This window comes from Panthera tigris, chromosome A2 (genome assembly GCF_018350195.1).
Source record: "Panthera tigris isolate Pti1 chromosome A2, P.tigris_Pti1_mat1.1, whole genome shotgun sequence".
Lineage (NCBI taxonomy): Eukaryota > Metazoa > Chordata > Mammalia > Carnivora > Felidae > Panthera > Panthera tigris.
The window spans coordinates 90407714-90432208 of record NC_056661.1 but is presented as its reverse complement, the minus strand read 5'-3'; the positions used below and the strand labels follow the sequence as shown (position 1 = coordinate 90432208).

Here is a 24495-nt window from a genome sequence, read left to right as displayed (position 1 = left end):
AAAAAAATTTTAGAGATATATATAGATACATACAACTCAACATTTATAAGACAATCTAGGAAGATTTGAACAAATGATTGTATATTAATGATATTAAAGAATTCCTCATTTTCTAAAAGAAGCAAGTCATTAGGTGTGATAATGATACTGCATGTGTATGATTTTAAGAGTCCTTATCTTTTAGAGGTACATACTAAAATACTTCAGTGGAAACATTATGTCTTGAGATTTTCTTTACAATAATCCATAGGAGACTGAGGGGAGGAGAAAAGGCGAGTTGATACAAGGCTATGAATTCATAATTGTTGAAGCTAGGAGATGATAACTGTTGAAGCCGGGGTATGAGAACATGGAAGAGCTTCATTATACAGTTCCCTCAAAATTTTGAAATTTTCCATAATATACTTTGAAAATATAAACACACAAAATACTACACGTACATACTACGTGTACATACTATTTGTATGCATTTAAATACATACTAGATATAAACTACATTCTTTTTTATAAGTCTTTATGTGCATACAAATTCACTAGAACGGATACAGAAGGACAGAATATACCAAACTAGTTAATGGTGATAAATTCTGGGGCAAGAAATGGAATTGATAATATTCTGAATGTTTTCCTTTTCTCCAAGTGGAATAGATTCATATACATCTAGTAAAGTTAAAAATTAATGAAAGCTAAAAATAATAAATTTGCAAAAATCAGCATATACAGAATTATTTCTTTTTAGCTTACTGTCCCTTTATACAAAGGCAATTGTGAACAAAATTTATTTTTTTAACTCAAGCAAAAACTTAACACCTCAAGACTCAAGAAAGTAGTTTGAAAACCTGTGAATCTCTGGTGGGGTCATCAAACATCCTTCATGCATTACATCAAAGACAAAGACTCGGCCTCGACAAAGCACCGTAATGTGAGTTGGGGAACGCCCTTCGCTCTCTGGAAAAAGAAACAGGAAATCCAAACTCAATCTCTCAAAGTTAAACAAGAGTAAAACTGCTTATTTACATCCAAAAGAAGAAAATAATCCTTGCTCCAATACTTGATAATATATTCATATATTCATCAAAAATATCATATGAACAATAAGGTGATGGACTTTCAATTATGATATAAATATACACTCTTGAAATCTGTCCATGTGAAACAGCCAAAAATCCATGGAGTTTCAAATATTTGTACACCTTGAGACTTATATAATCCCAAACTCCTGCAGGGCTTTCTAGTTTATTCATGGATAGAAATGACAAAGGGAAAAGGGCAGCAAGAAATCCTGTAGAAGAGCTATGAGAATTAGTTTCTCCTAGGCTTTATTTCAATGTTGACTGCTTATCAGATAATTTAATTGCAGTAAAAATCTAGCTATGATTTCTAAATAAAATAGTTTTCAGTTGAAAAAGGGCACTGTTTGAGTGGCAAGGAGAATGCTTTTTGCCAAATCTAGTTTTACTTAAGGCTCTAATCACACCTGGCAAGCCACTGATAATTGATTCTATGATTCTTTGGGCACACTTTAACTCTCCAAGAACTGTATGTTTGCTGTAAATCTCAGAATATTCTGATTTAGCCTCACTTTTCTATTACCATTGCCTTTGACAAAGGTCTTCCTATATGGTCCCTGTTCCTTTCCTCTAAGAAAAAAGACAGAAAAGACATACACTGCCAATGGAAGGAAATGTACTGATTAATATGTACAATTAACTGTGGTAAATGCTTTACACACATTATCTCATGAAACCCATCAACTATGAGGAAAGATCATCTCCTCATAGCACTGTTTTTTTTCTCTTATATCCTATTTCTTCCAGTTCTAGGAGGTAAGGTATGTATTTTCATTGTCTTTCATGGCTACTTCCAATACATTTCTTCTCTCTTCTCCTTCAAAAACCTCCTCATCTTTTTACATTTAATACTACTACATCTTATTGTTGCCATTTACTGACCACCCCCTATTTAAATTTAGGACTGGAAAAGAAAAAAGAAAATAAGTCTGATAGCAAATTCATCAACAAATGTTGGGAGGGCGACAGGACAGGAGGGTACTACTTCAGGATGGGCCTAAGTGGGGATATTTTAGCAGAGACCTAAACAAAGTCAGGAGTGAGCATGGAAATATCTGCAAGAAGAGAATCTTAAGCACAGGAAACAGCAAGTGCAAAGGCATTAGGACAAAATGAGATAGTTTGCTTTAAAAAAAAAAAAAAAACCACAAAAAAAAGTCAGTGTAGCTGCAGCAGAGAGAGAAAAGGGTAGAACGGTAGCCAGGATCAGGGCCAGGTTACATTGGCCTCAGAAAGCACTTCCAATTTTAAATATTATGAAAAGGAAGCCTATGGAGGGTTTTAAGTAAGACAGTAATAATGTGACCTCATTAGTACTTGAAAAAGGTCACTCAGGCTACTCTATGAAGAGGAGATCATAACAGTGAAGAGAACATACAGCAAGATCAGTTGAGAGATAACTAAAGTGATCTAGGTGACAAGGATCTATGTGAAAGGTGATGGTGGCTTTGAATGAGGTGTGACACTTGAAGCAGACAAGAGGTCAAATTTTTTTTTTCTTTCCAAATGAGCGATACTACAGATTAGGACAATCCAGTAAAGAGGGAAAACTGACAACGCAGCGAAGAGAAGATAAGTCAGCAGCAAGGTCCTTGATTACACAAGAAGAGGTGGGGCCCAGTGCACCATACAGAACGTTGTCTTTATGAGACAAAGCAGTTCATCCATTTAAACAAGGCAAGGCAGAACGTAAAATAATGTATTGTGAGGGGGTTGCAGGATGGACAAGTATTTGAATGAGTAGGTTTTCTATGAATGCTGTAACAAATTACCACTAACAACACAAATGGATTATCTTACAGGTATGGGGAACAGAAGTTTGAAACTTGTCTTACTAGTCTAAAATGAAGGTCAGCACGTCTGTGTTCCTTCTGGAGGCTCTAGGGGAGAATCAGTTTCCTTTGCTTTTCCAGCTTCTAGAGACTGCCCACACTCTTGCCCTTAGGACTCTCCTCCATTTTCACAACCATCAAAGGAGGATCATGACTTTCTCATCCTCCCATCAATTGGGTTCTCTTCTGCCTCTTTCTTTACTTGTAAGAATTCTTGTGATTATTTTGTGTCCACATGAATATTCCAGAATAATCTTCCCATGTCTAGTCAACTGATTAACAAACTTAACTTCATTTGTGACCTAAATTCCCCTTTACTATGTAACCTAAAACATCTGACAGGCTCCAAGGATTAGGAAGCAAACATCTCTGGGGGGCTGAGGAGCATTATTCTGCCTAACAGATAGGTTGGTAAATTTTGTGATGGAAAGACTGCTTTACATTTATTGAGAATAACAGTTCATTAGCTGAGAATAAAGAAAAGCATGAGACAGTCTTTCTGGAAGAGAGAGAATAACCTGACAAAAATATATGGCAAGATCGGGGCACCTGGGTGGCTCAGTCGGTTAAGCATCCGACTTTGGCTCAAGTCATGATCTCACAGTTTGTGAGTTCAAGCCACGCATCGGGCTCTGTGCTGACAGCCTGGAGCCTGCTTCTAATTCTGTGTCTCCCTCTCTCTCTGCCCCTTCCCCATCATGCTCTGTTTCTCTCTCTCAAAAATAAACAAACATTAAAAAATATATATATATGGCAAGGTATGCTGTGGGTCCATTTGAGGTTTAACAGAAAATTAAGTGATGTTTTCTCAAGCCAAGTAAATTGCTATGGTAATATGTAGAGGTAAGAGAGAAGATTATAATTAAACAGTGATGAGGGGTGGGTGGAGTGGGGAAGGGGGGCGGTGGGTGGAGTGGGGAAGGGGGGGTGGGTGGAGTGGGGAAGGGGGGTGGGGTGGAGTGGGGAAGGGGGGGTGGGTGGAGTGGGGAAGGGGGGGTGGGTGGAGTGGGGAAGGGGGGGTGGGTGGAGTGGGGAAGGGGGGGTGGGTGGAGTGGGGAAGGGGGGGTGGGCAAAGATTTGAATGTGTATGCAAAGGAGTGGTTACAGTGGAGGTGGCAGGAATGGAACTGTGAATAACTGTAGAATAACTGCATTTAAGTCACAATGTGATCAAAGAAACAGCTAAGGTAGACTCCCAAAGGAAGGGAGTTGTGAAGACAAGGTGGAGATCAGAGTGAGATGCTTATAATTACCATGCAGCATCGAAATTGGAGATGGAGTTTTTGATAACAAGGTCTAGGGCATGACCACAGGAGTGTGTGGCTCCTTGAGAAGGAATGGAGGTGCAGATCACTAGAGGAAGAAAGTGAAGGAAAGCAGAAGTCACGGATTATCAACAATTGGAAGTTCAAGTCATCAAGGATGTGACTGAGGTAGTAATGGAAAGAAATGCAGGGAGCCTGGTGCTATACCAATCAATGAACAAAGGAGAATGGTCAAAAACAAAGTCACTGCAATCATGACAAGCTCTGGGGATCTCACCTGATAGCTTTCCTTTTTTCCAGAGCTCAAACTTTAAGGAAGAAGGGAAAGTGGAAAGAATAACAGGAGATAAAGAGCATACAACATCTCCTACCTTTCTTCTTCTAGTACCAAAGTATGAGAGAAAATATACCCACTTGAGATGGTTATAGGCAACGCAGTAAGCTCAAAGAATAACCAGGTTCAGTAACAGAACCCTTCAAAGTAAACAGGAACTTTCAGAGAAAAGGTTGAAGATATAAAGGATTTTGCTGACTGTGTGCTTCAGGAAGTACACAAGAGTCTGGAAAAGGAAAGGAGAGTGGGTCACAGTAGTAAGGAACGTAGATCAAATTAGGCTATGCACAAATCCACGAATCCAGAGGACAGGCTATGATCTGAGAAGTCTGAACTTCTAGGCAAAATGAGGTAAACAGGGCAAAAGGCATGACGGAATTAGTGTTAATGGTCTCTTAAGGGGGAAGTAAAAATAAAAATAGTTCTAACTATTGCCTCCTTATTGACACCATCCTTTGAGCCATAGCAGCTTACAGGCTGCCTCCACATACATCATTTCTTCAATTTTCTCTGTCTTCAAGATAGATTCCAAGACCCATTTTAATTTCTCTCTTCCAAAACACTTAAATCTTCCACTTTCTCTTTCTGCACCTGCTTGATTGTTGTAGGGAAAAAAAAAGAATATATCATCTAATTTTAAATTCGTAAACACCATTTCAAATGGGCACTCAACACTGATCAGCTACCCTACATTTCCATAGCAAATGTGCTTCTCCCACTTTCCAAAAATGACTAGTATTTCACACCATCTCCTTTCTCCTCAAATCTTCTACCCCAGGTGATGACCTCAGTTCTCATTTCACCAACGAAAACACAGGGAATTCATAGGACCTCCTCATCTTCCCACAACAAAATTGGTCAATTATGTCTGCATCAAGATGCACACTTTCTGCATTCCCTCTCATCATTGCTCTTGTCAAAGACCAACCCCTCCACCATTTCTACTTTTTGACCCTCTCAGCTCTTATCTTTTCAAAGACTCTGGCTGTTTATTCTTACCCCTGTAAGATTATTGTTCTTCCTCTCCTATGCCAATCTCGTGATGTAATAGCACTCATTTTTATTTAAATTTTAGCTAGCCAACATGTAGTGCAGTATTGGTTTCAGCAGAATTCAGTGATTCATCGCTCACATACAACTCCCAGTCCTCATCACAACTGCCCTCCTTAATACCCATCACCAATCTAAGCCCATCTCCCACCCACCTCCCTTCATCAGCCTCAGTTTGTTCTCTATCATTAAGAGTCTCCTGTGGTGTTTTCTCTCTCCCTCTTTCCAATCCCCTCTTCTCATATGTTCATGTTTGGGTTCTTAAATTCCACATAAGAGCGAAATCATATGGTTTCTCTAATTGAGTTATTTTGCTTAGCCTAATACATTCTAGTTTCATCCATGTCATTTCAAATGGCAAGATTTCATTCTTTTTGATGGCTAATATTCTGTTGTGTGGGTGTATGTGTGTATACATATGTGTATATGCATATACACATATATATGCATACACACATAGTTTGACTATTGTGGATAATGCTACTATAAACACTGGGGTCTGTGGACCCCTCTGAATCTGTACTTTTGTATCCTTTGGGTAAATACCTAATAGTCCAATTGCTAGATTATAGAGTAGTTCTATTATTAGTTTTTTGAGGAACCTACATACTGTTCTCCAGAGAGGCTGCACCAGTTTATATTCCCACTCACAGTTCAAGAGGTTTCCCCTTTCTCTGCATCCTTGTCAATGCCTGTTGTTTCTTGTGTTGTTAATTTTAGCCATTCTGACAGGTGTGAGGTGGTTATCTCATTGTGGTTTTGATGTGTAGTTCCCTGATGAGTGATGTTGAGTATCTTTTTAGGTGTCTGTTAGCCACTTGGATGTCTTCTTTGGAAAAGTGTCCATTCATGTCTTCTGCCCATTTCTTCAGTGGATTGTTTTTTTGGGTGTTGAGTTTGGCAAGTTCTTTATAGTCTTTATCTGATAGGTCATTTGCAAGTATCTTCTCCTATTCCGTAAGTTACCTTTTAGTTTTGCTTCCTTCACTGTACAGAAGCTTTTCATCTTGATGAAACAGTTCACATTTGCTTTCTTTCCCCTTGCCTCCAGCAACGTGTCTAGTAAGAAGTTGCTGTTGCCAAGGTCAAAGAGGTTGCTACCTGTGATCTCCTCTAGGATTTTGATGGTTTCATGTCTCATATTTAGGTCTTTCATCCTTTTTGAATTTACTTTTGTGTATGATGTAAGAAAGTGGTCTAAGCTTCATTCTTCCACATGTCACTGTCCAGTTTTCCCAACACCATTTGTTGAAGGGACTATCTTTTTTCCATTGGATATTCTTTCCTGCTTTGTTGAAGAGGAGTTGACCATGTAGTTGTGGGTCCATTTCTGGGTTTTCTATTCTGTTCCATTGATCTTTGTGTCTCTTTTTGTGCCAGTAACAATAGTGTCTTGATGACTACAGCTTTGTAATATAGCTTGAAATCAGAATTATGATGCCTCCAGTCTTTTCTTTTTTAGGATTGCTTGGACAATTTGGGGTCTTTTGTGGTTCCGTACAAATTTTAGGATTGTTTGTTCTAGCTCTGCAAAAAATGCTAGTGGTATTTTGATTGGGATTGCGTTAAATGTATAGATCGCTTTGGGTAGTATAGACATTTTAACAATGTTTTGTTCTTCAGTGACCATGGAATGCTTTTCCATTTCTTGGTGTGCTCTTCAATTTCTTTCCTAAGTGTTCAATAGTTTTCAGAGTACTTCTTTAGTTAGGTTTATTCCTAGGTATCTTATTGTTTTTTGATGTAATTGCAAATGGGATCAATTCCTTGATTTCTTTTTCTGCTACTTTGTTACTGGTGTATAGAAATGCAACAGATTTCTGCATGTTGATCTTATATCCTGTGATTGTGCTGAATTCATGTATTAGTTCTAACAATTTTTTGGTGGTATCTGTTGAGTTTTCTACATACAGTACCATGTCATCTGCAAAAAGCAGAAGTTTGACTTCTTCCTTGCCAATTTGGATGCCTTTTATTTCTCTTTGTTATATAATAGTACCCATTTAAAAAAATAAAGTATCTCCCACTGTACATCAAAACTTCTTCCGTAAGGATTATTTCCAAATGTTGTCACTACTTACTTAGCTTCCTTTCATCTTCTCCAGTTGAGCTCCCTTCCCCAACTTCCACTAAGACTGCTCTTGTCGAGGGCAGCCGGTCCATGTCATGTTGACAAATAATTTGGTCACTTTTAAATTTTATCTCAGTTGACCTTTGGAGCATTCAGTACAACACTTCCTCCTCTTGGCTTCCGGGAGACCACTGTCCTTGCTTCCTTCCCACTTTAGTCTCTTTTCCTGTGTTGGACTCTTCAGACCACCAAATACCATATTTAATTGTGCTAAGCATCATTATTTGTTCACTTGATAATCTTCCTCTATATGTGTTACAAAAGCTACTCTTAGGGCTTTAAAATGTTTTCTGTGCCTGCTAATGGTGATTCCTAAATCTCTTGGTACAGCACTGAAACTGCTCCCCCAGTCCAAACTTTGCATCCAACTATCTACTTGCATTTCCACTTCAGATGTCTAAAAGGCATCTTAAACTCAACATAGCCTAAGGGACCTCTTAATTTCCTCCCTGAATATTTCGTCCCAATTTTTCCCACCTCATCAACCAACACATCTATCTACCCCATTTCTTAAGCCAAATACCTTGAAGTCATCTGATTCCCCTTTTTTTTCTTACATCTCATAACCAATCTATGAATAATTCTGCTAAACCCAAAACCAAAATATATCCAGAATGTAAGAACTTTTTATCAGTTCCATATTATTACGCAAGTACAAGTCGTTATTGTAGCTCACTAGAACTACTAAAACTATTTTCTTTTTTTTTTTTTTTTTTAACGTTTTATTTATTTTTGAGACAGGGAGAGACAGAGCATGAACAGGGGAGGGTGAGAGAGACGGAGACACAGAATCTGAAACATGCTCCAGGCTCTGAGCTGTCAGCACGGGGCCTGGCGCGGGGCTCGAACTCATGGACCGCGAGATCATGACCTGAGCCGAAGTCGGCCGCTTAACCGACTGAGCCACCCAGGCGCCCCTAAAACTATTTTCTAACTGATCTCCCTGCTTCTACCACTGTCTGTTTCCTAAAAATCTTAATCTTCAAACAGCAGGTACAATCATCTTTTCAAAACATAAACCTGATCACATCACTTTCCTCCTCAAAACTCACTAATACTATCTTATTCACATTTTAAATAAAATCCAAATCCACGAGTTGGCTTCCAAATTACCATATGATCCAGCCTCTAGTCACCACTCCAGTCGGCCACCTCCCCGTGGCCTCGTGTGCTCCATCCATATTCCCCTTCAAACATGCCAAATTTATTCATGCCTGGGGGATTTCTTCCCTCAACACAAAAACAATATGAACCAATCAAAAATAAAAAGACAAAAAACTGCTGGAACATCTTATTCATATCCTCAGAGATGCTTTCCCTGACTACCTAAACAGCCACCTACTTACCCATTATTTGAATTCTCTATACAGTATTTATCACCAACTCTGTTATTTGTTTACTTATTACCTCAGCTTTATCCCTAACTATACCTCTTCGCATGGCTGTAAGTATAAGAATATAGTCTATGATAGCTTGAAGGACTGTATTAAGAGGCACATTGTTAAATTAATGACTGCATTTTACATGCCCAAACACCATAAAATATCTAGGAATAAACCTAACCAAAGAGGTAAAAGACCTGTATGCTGAAAACTATTCAAAGCTTATGAAAGAAATTGAAGACGACACTAAGAAATCAAAGAACATTTCATGCTCATAGATTAGAAGAATATTGTTAAAATGTCGAAACTACCCAAAGCAATCTACACACTCAATGCAATCCTTATCAAAATAGCACCAGCATTCTTCACAGAGTTAAAACAATCCTAAAATTTCTATGGAACCACAAAAGACCCCAAATAGCCAAAGTAATGTTGAAAAAGAAAACCAAAGATGGAAGCATCACAATCCCACACTTTAACTCGCAATACATGCTGTACCTTAAAGGATTATTTTATCTATCTTAGAACATACCTATCAAATAGTAAAGATTGAACTTGAAAACCAGGTTGACTGATTTGAGTTCTTAACCGATATGCATATTTCTCTCTTTGCTACGGCTATTCCATTTTCTCCTGTTCATTTTTTCCATTCGTGTTTGGGCATTAAACTTTATGCCCTAAGTAACCAGGTTTTTCACTTGGAACATCAAGATAAATGTGTGTGGGCCTGAGGACATTAAATATCTCAAGCATCTAATGAGGTTTACAAAGAGGAGTTTATGAAAGTAAACTCATATTCCTCACATTACAAGCAAAACTGGCAAAGAAATTTTACTTTTTTTTTTAATGTTTATTTATTTTTGAGACATAGAGAGACAGAGCATGAACGGGGGAGGGTCAGACAGAGAGGGAGACCCAGAATCCGAAACAGGCTCCAGGCTCTGAGCAGTCAGCACAGAGCCTGACGCGGGGCTTGAACTCACGGACCGCGAGATCATGACCTGAGCCGAAGTCGGACGCTTAACTGACTGAGCCACCCAGGCGCCCCAGAAATTTTACTTTTAAACAAAATTTCAGGTAAGAAAAATCTCCTTTCATAGTTACATTCTGCAGTAACTATAAACTATGTTATTAAATTTATAAAAAAGAAAAAGATCCTGAAATAACCAAAAACAGGCAGTTACTACAATAGAATTTTCCATTTTGAGATATGCTAGCACACCAAGCAGAATTTACCATTAAGCGGACAGTAAAAACAAAAACTTTGGTGAGTCAATCTGAACTCATATGCCTTCAAGAAGACTGGCACCAGGCTCTCATCTCGAAAGGCTGGGAGTGGAAGGAAGGGCATACTCACAGAGAAATGGGGCATAATAACCATATATAAGCAAACACTCAAAAAGAAAATTCAAGTAAGAGGGTAGAGACAGAAAGATCCAAATCATATGCTCCAGATTTCCTAATATTCTAATCGATAATGTTCTTTAAAATTTAAATACTCAAATGATGCAACATAAACACCAGCTTTTATATAGAACTATGTAAGACACATTTTACAAAATCCATTCCCAGGGCATCTGGGTGGCTCAGTTGGTTTCACATCCAACTCTTGATTTCAGCTCAGGTCATGATCTCACAATTGGTGAGTTCACGCCCCATGTCGAGCTCTGGGCTGGCAGCAAGAAGCCAGCTTGGGATTCTCTCCCCTACCTCTGTGCCCCTCTCTCTCTCAAAATAAATAAGCATTTAAAAAAAAAAAAAATCCATTCCCATAAATTACTTACAACTAAAAGGTTCACAGAAAGCCTCCAATTAGTCATCCACAGCATCACAGTAGAAACCACAGCACAACTATCCAAATCCTAATGACTTAACCAAAAAAGTACCCATGTTTTCTACTTACCAGTCCTAAAATAATTCATAATTGAATCTCTAGTAATCCCTGGAATCCTGCATGTGGAAAACACCATTCGGAATTGATCCATATCTAGAGGATTATTTCCAACTTTATGAACAGGCACTTTTTCCCTATTAAAACAAACAAAAAAAAGTATTTTGGTCAACAAGTCTTTATAACACTTGTAAAACAAGTAGTCACAACTATAGTATCTTTGAATAACTAAAATTCAGCTTCTCAACATTTTGCCACCTAAAACTGTAGGTAAACCTGTTACTAAATTCACATAACTGTCCTTACTTTCTTAATAGCTGCCAGTAGTTCAAGTTATGCCAAAGACTTATACTTCCTCTTTCCAACTGAGTGCCTTCCTTTGGAGGCCAGTAGTGTTCAATATAAGGTGCAGGACCAGCAAAATTGACATTCAGTTGTGACGGTAAACGAGCATCCAGATAGGCAACATTCAGCCACCATTCTTCCAGCTAAAAGAAATTAAGAACTTCAGCCTAATGCAATTGGGTATACTTGAATGTATAATTGCTGCCAAAGAAAACCAAAAAAACAAAAGCTGTATTTGTTCTTTTCTCTTTACTCTTTAACACTTAAAAACACATTTACTTACCCACATCAAATTGTACACGGACAATGGACTTTAAGTCAATTTTACCTCAGTAAGCTCTTTTTAAAAAAATGATAAATTAAAAAATAAAAACACACTTTCTTGTTTTAAATTATCACAGATATTGAAAAATGGTATTATGATCATTTCTTTCTTCTGGAACTATAGGATCTTAATTATAATTACATTACCAAAAACAGGCAACAAGAAAGCACTGAAAAGTCACCTTCAGATAGATAATACTGAAGTCACAACACCGAAGTCCTTAGGTGAGTTTTCCCAGAGTACTTTGGGTATAATAAATATTTAACAAATCCTCAATTATAACAACTAGTAAGACATTTGCAATTTTCCTTTTCCAAGCAAAAACTGCAGTGCTAAATCAGAAATATGAAACCTTTTCAGTACACATAAAACTAATTCAGAATTTTCAGTGCTTTCTGTGTCCTTCTTTTATAATATGCAACTAAATTTCAGGCAGATATGCAGATCTCATCAAATTATCTGGAGTTATTTTTTAAGAAATGGATGTTATAAACTATAATCATTCAGAAAAGGAAGTAACCAAAAAGGATACAGACTTCTTACCTTACCCTGATTCAATTAAAATTGCTCAAGTCTCAAGACTGTGAAGAAAGAAATCTCAAAGTATAAAATTCTATTACTCCTTCATAGTTATCAATGACTAATGGAAAGATCAACTTGCTTTTTATTTCTAAAGCTTAAATACAGTTACAATCATTATTTCTAGATTAAGGCAATTTTTTTTAATGTTTATGAGACAGCACGAGTCATTGATGGGCAGAAAGAGAGAGAGCCACAGAATTTGAAGCAGGCTCCACGTTCTCAGCTGTCAGCACAAAGCCCAATACAGGGCTCAAACCCACAAACTGCGAGATCACGACCTGAGCCAAAGCCAGAAGCTTAACCAACTGAACCACCCAGGCACCCTGGCAATTTTTTTAAATTATGAAAACCTAATCTCTGGTTCACACTACAGAAGCAGAGTAGTTAAGCTGAAGAAGCCCAAGATTCCTTAAAGAAAATTATGCACTGCCTCAGTAATGACTGTATCAACATCTCCCCCTCAATCTACCTAATTCCAACATATAATACTCAAAACCATTCTCCACTCCAACTTTGTAATGGCCCTTTCTCTCCCATGCAATATTTAAGTATTTGTATGCCACCTATGTGGCATGTCTATTTTTTTCAGGCTAGGATTACCTGAACAAAATGTTTCTCTCAAAGCAGGGTCTGCATATCACCTCCACCAGGACCACATGGAAAGTTAAAATAAGGACTTCTGGGCCCCCATTCTAGAGATACTGAATCAGAATCACTGGCCCCAGGAAGTCTGCATTTTAACAAGTTCTCCATGTGGTAAAAGAAAAGTTCACACACAACACTTAAAACTCCTAGAGTTAAACAATTCCCTCATTCTTCTGGATGATTACAACAACGACTGCAAGGATATTTACACTAATAATTTTAAATTGAAAGCTATTTAAATAAAACATTTTTATTTTTCATTCAAGCATCATCAATTTTCTAATTATAAGTACAATAACACAAATACCCAATTTCTTTTTCCTTTTGCCCTTTCAAGTAATTTCTGGTGCAATTTTCTTCCAATACCATCTTGAAATTTTTGGACAATTTCTTCAGTTTTTTTATATTCTTCTTTATTTGCAAATGGCTTTACTATAAAGATAAAATATGCATTAAAATACTTAGACATCATGTGCCATAAACTCACATTATTACATAAACCTTGAGACTCAATTACGTAAAACAATTATAAATGCATTAATTACTACAGCAGTCCAATAAATTATGACAGAGTTTACAACATAAAAATAGCTGAAAAGCAACAATGCAAAATGAGGTGAAAAATAAAACAGTGGATACTGGGTAATCTGATAACCTTTTTCTGAAAAACTATTTTAAAATTATTCTGGATGATGAGAATTAAAAAGATAAAGATAGAACTATCATCTAGCTATTAGTCCAACAGAAAAGTTAATCCTGTTTAGCCATGAATAAGAGAAATTAAAATCTCCTTCCACTAATGTTCAAGCAGAGCCTTGAACATCATGTACGTAAGTGCAATATGTACGTAAATTTAAGTGTAAAGCCTGCCTCCAGCCCAGAGCCAGAGCTAATAACAGTTTCCTTCCAAATACATACACACACACAAAACAAAAACAAATAAAAAACAGGATTTTAGCCCATGAAAATGAAAACCAATTGTTCTGAAAATTTGCTACCGAGAAAAGCAAATTAGCAAAGGACATTAATATCTTCCTTTTTTATGATTCTGTCTCTTCCACGTACTATCTTAAAGTCAATTTAAACAGCTGTATTTAGCAACAGTCCAAGTGAAATGTATAATCAAAAACAGTGAATAATCATTAAAATTTTTACAAAAGAAACTTGAATTCCCAGATAAAAGTACCTGAGGAAAAAGAGAAAAGAAGAAACTTAAAGAACATCAAGGGCTTTCAGCTCAACAAAGTGAACCAAATGCATACATTTATCTCCAAACCTCCTAGAATTCAGTAAAATCACGGTAATTAAAAAGGCAAAAACCTATAAGGACCAAGAATATGGAAGGAGAGGACAGCAGACCAGTTAAGCTAACATTTTACAAATTAGAAAACACATGAGAAAATGGGGACTTTGTAGAATGGAGAAAGCCTGTCTAAAGCCTAGACAGCGGAAGGGAGGAAGATACAAGGTTAAGGTTAGGTGCAAACCAAGAAGCAAGTCAATTCCTGCAGTAGAATCCCAGAAAGGTTCAAGAATTCTAGGCAAATGGACTTTCAAGGGGGGGGGGCAAAAAGTGGCTGAAAACAGGTCTCCTGTAGATCTTTCTCCACTCTAGAAAGCCAGGCAACTTCCTACCAATGCCAGCAGAAATCTAGAGGTTTATTCTTAGGAAAAATTGACAAACAGAATACATGGCTCCTAAGTCATATTGAAAAAAAGAGATTATGATGAAAGGGTACACCCAGAACAATGACCCCTCCAGCCTCCTTCCCCTACTTAGTTCCCAAAACACTAGAAATCAGGCTAATGCCTTCTAAACAAAAGAGGACTCTTTGGGGAAACAGATCAGTCCAAGAAAAATTATTACTTAGGTCTGGGCATGGTCCCAATGGAACTGCTAGATCTCTGCAACAAGAGTCACTAGAAGGCCCACTGGTCACCAAATCCCTACCCACACATATAGAGCTTTCAATCGGCTTTTTAGGGTCTAACTCTCAAATATGAAGACTACAAATTTTCTGATATTTGAGGAAAGCCTCTCGCATGACAGTCAAAGGCAGAATAAGCAAAAATAGGATTGGTGGTCCCAAACAATAAACAGACCCTTTCCCAGGAAGGGAAAGGCACTAATAATAAGGGAAATCATTTTTTAATTAAAAGCTTAGTCCAGAATGCCCCAGATCCAATTACTACGAATTCCAGAAAGAGAGGGAAAACAAAGGAGAAAACTATTCAAGAAACACTATTTTTCAAATTTCCTCAAACTGAGTAACTTGAATTTTTCAACTTAAAAGAACCTACTGTGTATTCAGAGAAATAAATGAGAAAAAAAAATCTACACACTAAGGGACATGGAAACAATCAAAATGGTAGGGATAAAAAGGTTTCCAAACACATCTGTAAAGTAAAAAACAGGCCACATATGAAGAATCAAACAGAATGGCATTAGACCTCTCAAGAGAACAGACAGTACCTTCAAAACTCCTAAGAAAAATCATTTCCAACCCAGAATATTCTATATTCAGCCAAACAATCAGATATGAGGGTAGAATAAATTTTTAGGTCTCACATTCTTTTTTTCCCCAGAAATTCTTTTCTCAAGTAGCTACTAAAGATGTACTTCACAAATATAAGTGAAAAGAGGAAGAAAAAGACAGGAACCAGAGAATCCAATAAAGGAGGGAGAGGTGAAGCAAACTGCTAGGATAATGGGGGAAAGAAAGTCCCCAGAGAACAGCTATCAACCAACTTAAGAAAAATATGCTGATTGAAGGAAGAGGGCAGAGGGCCCTAGGAGGGATGTCTCCAAGAAATGAAACTCAGAGAATAGCTTATGTGTTTAATATATGTATAGGTACATACACATATATGTGTTATATATAATGTACATAAGGGTTTTCAGTGTATTGAAGTGTTTGGGAGTGAATTAGTTAAGGATACAAAGCAAAGTAAGCAAATGAAAAATGAGGCAAAATCAAACAAAAAAAACAGCAAAAAGGTAACCAAAGCACAGTGTGATTGACTGCATAATCATAAACCCTAAATGATCAGGTAAAGTAACACAGGTACATACTGATTTAAATGAGGTAAAACCTGGAGTTCAATCAAGTGAATACTAATTTAATCATTTAATCCCAAATGGTGATTCTGTACAACTATATTGAGAGAATGAAAAGGAAAACGTGGATATGTTGGACTGCATATATGCTGAGCGTGAAGAGTGGAAAGGTAAAAGGTGTGAAAGAGCTAAATCCACATCTTTTTACCAACAAATTTATAATATCTAAAACTAAAAAAAAAAAAGAAATAGTAGTATAAACATGTTACTTTAAATCTGGAAATAGAAGATATCTGGAGATAAACAATATCAAAAAACTGAGAAAATATTTGAAAATGCTTTCCTGAGGGAGTGGGATTTGGGGGTGGGAGTAGAGAATGAGGCAGAGGCCTGCTACTTTTTATTATAAACCTAAAAATACTATCTGGCTTTTCAAACTATGGAAAAAGTAACTTGAGAAATAAAGACAAAAAAGTTCTGCACATTTTAAGGATACATTACCATGAGTCTCAAGGAAAAAACAATTACACCCCCATCAACTTCTAGTAATTTCATAGTTTCCTACATTACTAATAATATAATACATACGAAAAGATTACAAACATACATACCTGATTCAAGATATTTTTTTAATGATTCTTCAAGTGAAGGAACAGGCAGAGATGGAAGAGAATCCTGGTATTGAAATGTTCGTTCTTCAGTTGATTTAGCCAAGTGATTTTCCATGATGCAATCACAACAGGAAAACTAAAGAAAAAAGCCCTCACAATTTCAATCTCATAAATATTCTTATATATGCTAGTTCCAATGCAATAAATCATTATCTAGAGACCACAGTATATACAGAACTTTGTTCTAGTCCTTACAGAAGTCATAAACTTGTCAGAGTGAGAAAATCAGTTAAAAAACAAAAAAAACAAAAACAAAAAAACATGTAGATTCCAAGAGGTGGAGCTCAGAGTCAGTACCTACTATTTGCCAAGTACTACGGTATCATAGAAGACCTTATCTAATCTTCCTATTATCTCTGCCTTTTGGCATTCACTGACATTTTACATACCAAGAAACCAAAACTCAAAAGACAATTTACCAACTCTAGTAAGGTCAAGATCTGTTTGATTCCAATCTTCCCCTTAAAAGCTACTAGAGACAGGTAAGAGAACCCACAGGAGCTCTAAATGGGTAGGGAGAATTCAGATGTGTAGCAAGTTATGCTGGGTGGAAGGTGAGCACTCCCAAGAGCCTAGTATGAAAAGCAGAAGATTCATCCAGCTGTGGACTTGTAGAATATTACAGAATTCATCAATCATACGACAAGCTGTTGTAACCGCATGCAGATGGTTTGAAGCCTACCCAGAATGACTTCAAGTATCCCCAGCAATCTTGAACAAATTTATTAATTTTCATCAGAGAAATCAAACTAATCCAAAATGTGAATGAGGTATACAAATGTTAAAAGGAAAACTAAGTTTCTCAAAGTCTTTAATAGCAACTGAGAAATCAAGGAACCTTAAGAATTATCTGTGCTTTCAAATCTTTTTAAAAACTGACAGCAAACCAAATAAAATATTCCACTCATAGGTTAAAGAATAAAACATTATCAAAAGCAAGGGTGTGGCAGAGACTGTTATCAGCCAATATTAACTGTTTCCTTTTTTTTTTTTTTTTTTTTTTCTTAACAGAATCCTGACTTTCAACTGGGTATAAAGCCACACAGCTTTATCTCCTACCCTGCCTTGGAGCTCAGTATGACTTTGAAATGTGTCACCTCCAGGTCATGCCCCTATAAAGGACTAACTACATGTGTTCTCCCTGTGCTTTCTCTCCTCACTAACAGGTATGACCAATGGAAGCAGCACCTTACAGACACCTCAACTGCTTACAGACACCATGTATTGACAGAATCTTCCTATTACCCCTAGCCTCCACCCTCTAGATGTATGTGAAAACACTGTCATTCATGTCATCAAGCTTTGTTAGGCTAAAACAGTTCAACCTACAGCGCTAATAAAAAGATATAATCCAGAAGTAAGGTACAACAAAGACCTCCCATTTAATAGCTTCTTGCTATCTAATGACTTTGCACTTTATTTTGACCATCCACCATCATTAGCTTTAGACTTAACGGAAATGTAGGCATGGGTCCATATGCCAACTCTACCACTTTCTAGTCATGAGCCTCTGGGCAACTGACTTGAACCAAATTCCCTTATCTGTAGAGAGGATAATCATACAATCAGAAAGAGTTGTTGTTAGGATTGTTTTATTTATTTTTATTATCATTCTTAAATAGGCTCCATACCCAATTGGGGCTTGAACTTGCAACTCTAGGATCAAGAGTCAGATGCTCTACAGAGCCAGCCAGGTGCCTCCAGGATTGTTTTTAAATGACTGCAAAAACACGTCACAGGGGCGCCTAGGTGGCTCAGTCGGTTAAGAGTCTGATTCTTGATTTCGGCTCAGATCACGGTCTCACAATTCGTGGGTTCAAGCCCCGTGTCGGGCTCTGCATAGACACCAAGAAATCTGCTTAGGATATTCTCTCTTTCTCTCTCTCTTCCCCTCCCTTGCTGGCACGCAATCTCTAAATAAACTTAAAATAAAAAACAAAAACACACATCATAAAAATAAAGCAATCTGGGGCACCCGAGTGAGTGGCTCAGTCGGTTAAGCGTCCGACTTTAGCTCAAGGCATGATCTGCCGGTTCGTGAGTTCGAGCCCCGTGTTGGGCTCTGTGCTGACAGCTCAGAGCCTGGAGTCTTCTTCAGATTCTGTGTCTCTTGTCTCTCTGCCCCTCTCCTGCTTATGTGCTGTCTCTCTCTCTCTCAAAGAATAAACATTTAAAAAAGTGTTAAAAAAAAATAAAACAAATAAAAAAAGTAAAAATAAAGCAATCTAGTTGAGACAACCATGTTATGCTAGGCAGAATTTCTAGGAATGGCTCCCATGATTTCACCCCTACACTCTCCAGAACTTGTGAATATAATGAGATCATCACTTCCATGACTGTGATCATGTTGTCTTACACAGCACAGGTGACCTTAGATTATCCAGGTGGGTCTAATCATTTGAGCCCTCAAGAGCAGAAAGCTTACTCCAGCAGTTGGCTGTAGATGAGTCAGGGGGATTAAAAGCATGAAAAGGATTGAAGGTGCTGTCTGGCAATGAACATACAGGTGGTCTTACGGAACTGACAAAGCCCCCAGCTGGAGCCTAGGAAGGAAATCGGGTCCTCGGCCCTAGTACACCTGCAAGAAAATAAATTTTGCACCTTCACTTAGCCTAGAGGTGGATTCTTCCTCAGGGCCTCCAGACCAGAGCCCAGGACTAGAGAAACCTTTATTTCGGCTTTGTGAGGTGCTAAGCAGAGTACCCAGATAAAACTACCTGGACTTCAGACCTATAGAAGCTGTGAGATAACCACTTTGTGATTTTGTGTGGTTTGTTTTGTTTTGTTTTTTTAACTAAGTTTATGGTAAATTGTTATGGCAGCAATAAGAATCTAATACACATACGTAGAAAAGATAAGCTATTCTCTGTATACCTACCTCCCTTAGTACTTAATGGACACTAGAAAAATGATACCAAGACTACCAATCCCATACCTATATGGTCTTAACTCACCAAAACGTACACAGTGAAAATATGAATTAGGAGATTTTTTCAGCAAGGACTGTTTTGAATGTTCAACTACAAAGATGAAGTCTAAAAGAACCTACATACGCATTAAGAAAAATCATGACACTGGATTTAATTACAGGATGGCTTCCTGGGGGCAATAAAATGTAAACACGGATTGGAAAAGAGAATCGGGAACAGCAAGTAAAAAAATAAATTGCCACATACCGGTACACGAAGATGAACTGGTTAGGACTTCCAGGAGGCCGCTGCAACCATCCTGTTTGAGAACACAGGGGTTTGAACTAGGCTGGTGACTGTGGGAAGCAAGAAACTAGCGTGACAACCGCCGGGGGCGGGAGGGAACATGGAAATTTTTACCAAAAACTGGCTTAAGAAAATGGAAGACAAAAAATCTGCAGACTATGAAGCCCTAAGACTTAAAACTGTTGGGAATCAGAGCACGCACTCAAAAGAGTCCATCTACCAGACAGCTGGCGAACAATTGTTACGGGATTCACCAGGTTTTGGACAACCACACTCAAGAGACAAAGTGCTGCCGGTGCCCGGTATCTGGGGCCCCCGCCCAGACGCAGGGCGACAAGCTTAAAGCTTGGGTGTAGATACAGAAGTGCAGAGCGAGGAGAGCTCAGACTTCTCCCACCACACCAAAAGTTGCTCCGCACACTCAGGAGGCCACCAAGTGAGAGAAATCCAAATAAGCAGCGCTACGGCACCACCCGGCGGCCCAACCTCGGGGGTACTTCTACGACCGCGGCAGGCGAGCTGCCGGACTACACGACACTCCCGCCGAGTCCGAGCACTTCCGCCGTTCCACGCTATGGAACTCTGTTCTACGCAACTTAACTTTTCCCCACCATCTCCACGGGCTGGGGAGAGAGGGAGCGCTGCCCCATCGGGCCTACTGGTCCTCACCGCTTGCCCTTCACCTCCTCGGCCGCGACCCGCGGCCCCCGAGGAGCAGGAATTAAACGGAAAGCCGCGAGGGTCCCGCCCCGCAGGCACCGGCGAACGAAGATTGGATGGAAAGCCGCGAGGGTCCCGCCCCGTACTTGAGGCCTGGGACGAGCCGGGCCTGCGCTCTGATAGGACCCAGCCCAATCTCACTCGGGCGTCCTCTGCCGGAGGCTGGGTTCCAGGCTGCGGGGCTGGGAGGGGCTTCCCCGACGCCAGAGAAATGGCCCCAGCCCTGCCGGACAGCGGTTGACTGCTTTCAGCAGGTGGAGCCCAGCGCCCGGGCCAGGGATACAGCGGGAGACTCCGGGCAGGCAGCCCTCCGCCTACGCAGGCACACAACCCTGGGACTGACGTAGTAACTGATGCCTCAGACTCAATCTTGGTCCAGTTTGTGCAAGACTCGGCGCCCTGTTTACCTGCCTCTTCTAGCCCCAGCTCTGTCTTGCCAGCCGCTCCTTCCCCTTAACAGTGCGACTCTTTTTGCAACCCTCAAGCAATAATTTATACCATTGCTTTTTAAAGGAATCTTGTTCACCCTGTGTCTTGGCAAGAGAGTAGTGACCACACAGATATCTGCTTAATCTCTTTTTCTATACACTGAGACTGAAGTTTGCCCAGCGAAGATAATGCTTCAAGCACTCTGCAGCATCCCTGGCTTCCCTACCCGTCTACAATTCTACATGATGTCCAAGGTCGGTGAAGCCCCAAGGGAAGCTTACCCTGCAAGCTTGGGGTTGATCTGATGTTTTTTTTTTTTTAACTATTGCGCCAAAAAATAGAGTTTTCAACCAAAATAGAGCTAGACGAGTTCAAGAAGATCGCAATGTGATTAACTTGGTTAAACAGGCCAGTCTATTTTACATTTACCTCCTGAAACAAAATATACTGTTCGAATTTTCATTTTAAATACATTGTTTCATTTGTGTGGAAGCAAAGACCAATCTTTTACCCTGGCTCTGAACTAAATATCCAATATAAAGAACTGAGTTTCTAATTAACATATCAATGGAGGTCTCAATCCTTTATCTGTCTTTCCTAACTCCCTGGTAGTTAAATCTGAAGTGAATGGAACTGAAGCTATGTATAGCTGAATATTCACTTGGTTTGAATATTCCTAAATTTCCTGCAGAACTGTTAATGTGTGTGATTATGGTGCAGCTCCAGCCCTTGCTGAAGGTGTTGCATAATATATGACAGACACACCTTTCTAATAAAAGTTCTGAATTCTGAACTATATCAGGTCAAGCAGGTTTCGAATAGGAGTTGTAAATTTGTAGTAGTTGTTTCTGAAGTTGTCATAAAGACTATTTCTCACAGTATGTAAATGTTGTGTTCTGGATAATGTTACAATTGGCTTATAAGATAGTATTCTCACACAGAATAATAAAGTAATAGAAAGCTGCTCAAAAGCCTTCATCGTACTTTTTTCTTCTTCCTGATGAGTCTTGGCACCTCTTGAAAAATTTATGCTTATTTAATGCCTTTTGATGGCACAGAAGTTAGGGTCTCTTCACTATCTTTCTCCTACTCTTGTGACTTATGGGGAAACAAGTTATTTCTGTAAAGATTCCTGGATTCTTGAAAGGTGGAAAAAGATGGACTGAATGAAAATGACAGGAATGGACACTTGAGTGTGCAGGGAAAAAATGTAAGCTTAAAATATACTGAGGAGCCACTTGGGTGGCTCAGTCAGTTAAGCACCCAACTAAGGTCATGATTGTATGGTTCCTGACATGGAGCCCCACATGGGTGCCCTGCGCTGTCAGCATGGAGCCTGCTTGGGATCTCTATCTCCGTCTGTGCCATGCGCACGTGCTCTCTTTTTCAAAAATAAATAAATGTTGGGGTGCCTGGGTGGCTCAGTCGATTAAGCATCCAACTTCAGCTCAGGTCATGATCTTGCAGTTTGTGGGTTCGAGCCCTACATCGGGCTCTATGCTGACAGCTTAGAGCCTGGAGCCTCCTTCGGATTCAGTGTCTCCCTCTCTCTGTGCTCCTTCCCTGCTTGTGCTCTGACTCTCTCTCAAAAATACATAAACCTTAAGAAAAAGTTTTAAAAATAAAAAAATAAACCTTTTTAAGAAGATTTTAAAATATACTGATAAGCATATGTACTAATAATCCTTAAAAGCATATAAGTGATTTTTCTTCAAAATGCATAATAAATACTTTAATGGCAGACTCCAGATTATGTTCTGTTCAAGTTAAATTCTAACTGGTTTGCATTTCTTAGAGTGATATGGAAGATACTGGCTGGTGAGGAAGATGTTTCAGGCACATGAAGTACATTGATAACAGTAAGTTTTACCAAGATTAAGAACTGATTGTGAATCAAAATATTTTGCTGCAGAAAAACTTGTAAGTACTATAAGTGGTGATAATAAGTTTTTTTAAGTTGCCATAAAAGATCTTTCATTTTTAGTCCTGCATAGGTCTTTCTCACTATGCTACAAATAGAAAAAGCCCTTAGAGACGAGTCCAGTAAGTACAACTAGCTTACTGCTAAGACTTGTAACTCTAATGTGATGGGGAAACTGAAGGGAATCCGATTTATTTTATTTTTTAATTTTTTTTTAATGTTTGTTTATTTTTGAGAGACAGAGACAGAGTACAAGCCGGGGAGGGGCAGAGAGAGAGGGAGACATGGAATCTGAAGCAGGCTCCGGGCTCTGAGCCATCAGCACAGAGCCTGACGTGGGGCTTGAACTCATGAACCATAAGATCATGACCTGAGCCAAAGTCTGAGGATCAACCGACTGAGCCACCCAGGTACCCCAAAGGAGATCCATTTTAGAAAAGGTCCATCTGTGCTGTTTGTCTGCTAGGCCCATTTGCTCATGTTTTATATTTCGTCTTGCATCTGAGTAAACCAAAGAAGCTAATTATGTTTACATTCCAAGGGGGAAACAAGAAAGTTAATCATTCTGAGTTTCGTCCTAGGCCCCCATATACCTGATAGCATCTTAAGAACAAACCTCAGCGGACACTGGTGCCAACAGCCCCTTCCTTCGGTGATTTGTGGAATAACACCTATTGTTCACCTGACACTCACCTTTGATTGGACCCTACCCTGGATTCGTGAAGGAACCCATGCCCTGGACCCCTTTCCAACATAAAGCCCTAATCCCAAGCAGTGGAGAAACTCACTTCTTTTCTGAGCCTCCCAGACACTCCATCTGGGGTATTCTATCTGTTCTGTGCTATCACTTAGGTTATTCATTAAACTCTGCTCTCACTTCTTCCCGGCTCATATTTGATTTCTATCCTGTACAAAGCCAAGGACCCTCCAGTCCTATAAGACCCCCTTTGGGTCCTCAGACATAGCCTGCTTACTATGTCACTACCTGTCACTAAGAAGTAATGAAATAACATATAAATAGCTCTAATCTATAGGATAGATCTTGACTTTCATCCCAGTGTGTAAAATGAACATATGGAAGACATAGTGTTCTTATTTTTAATGGGGAGGCAGTAAAAAGGTGATCATTTTGGGAAGCAGCCAAAAACAAAGTATGCTGGATGCAAAGAGGCCAAGAAGGTCTAGAAACCTACTTCTGCACCTGCGAGACATGTGTTCTCAATTGCACAAGGATTCATCATGTAAACCCCACGTAGGCAGGCTTTGGCATTTTCTGGGAAATAAAATGATACTCTCCAAGCTCCATGCTCCTACTTTATAGTTCTGAGAAACTCCCAATAAGATTTACCAGGTGTCCCAAAGCAGGGCCCATCATGCCCATGTCTCCAGCTGGGCAGAAGCCCCAAGAGAAACTGGAGTCATCCTGGCTTGAGCAGGATTTACAATCAACCACACGAAACTTGTAGTCCTTAGAACACAAAATGGGTTTCATCATCTCTTGCAGCTGCCATCCACTCTTTCGTAACACGCAAACTGCTGTGGGAAACCTTCCTTCCTGTTCTTGTTCCTTCACCTTCTTACCAGCAACCCAGGCTGACTACGTACCTGTTTCCTCACAAATCCTTTCCA

At 39.0% G+C, this 24495-nt stretch overlaps 1 protein-coding gene and 1 long non-coding RNA gene across 3 annotated transcripts in view; one reads left to right on the top strand and one right to left on the bottom strand.

Annotated features, from left to right (window-relative positions):
- The window catches only part of CROT (carnitine O-octanoyltransferase), a 47855-nt gene extending 27304 nt beyond the window's left edge, over positions 1–20551 (bottom strand). Inside the window, exons 1-7 of one of the 2 annotated variants that reach the window (XM_007076764.3) lie at positions 20466–20551; positions 19758–19809; positions 16522–16657; positions 13160–13284; positions 11262–11443; positions 10968–11092; positions 840–948 (exon numbers count right to left, since the gene is read on the bottom strand). In XM_007076764.3, coding sequence (XP_007076826.1) covers positions 840–948; positions 10968–11092; positions 11262–11443; positions 13160–13284; positions 16522–16636 — 656 coding nt within the window. In that variant the 5' untranslated portion in view covers positions 16637–16657; positions 19758–19809; positions 20466–20551. Of the gene's footprint in view, positions 1–839; positions 949–10967; positions 11093–11261; positions 11444–13159; positions 13285–16521; positions 16658–19757; positions 19810–20397 lie in introns of both variants that reach the window. The other variant, XM_007076765.3, reaches the window with a different exon arrangement.
- A 34-nt stretch (positions 20552–20585) lies between these two features.
- Positions 20586–23731, top strand: LOC122233431. Its single transcript, XR_006210976.1, has 3 exons — positions 20586–21199; positions 22741–22804; positions 23448–23731. It is a non-coding gene; the product is annotated as an uncharacterized LOC122233431 (long non-coding RNA).
- The last annotated feature ends 764 nt before the right edge of the window (positions 23732–24495 follow it).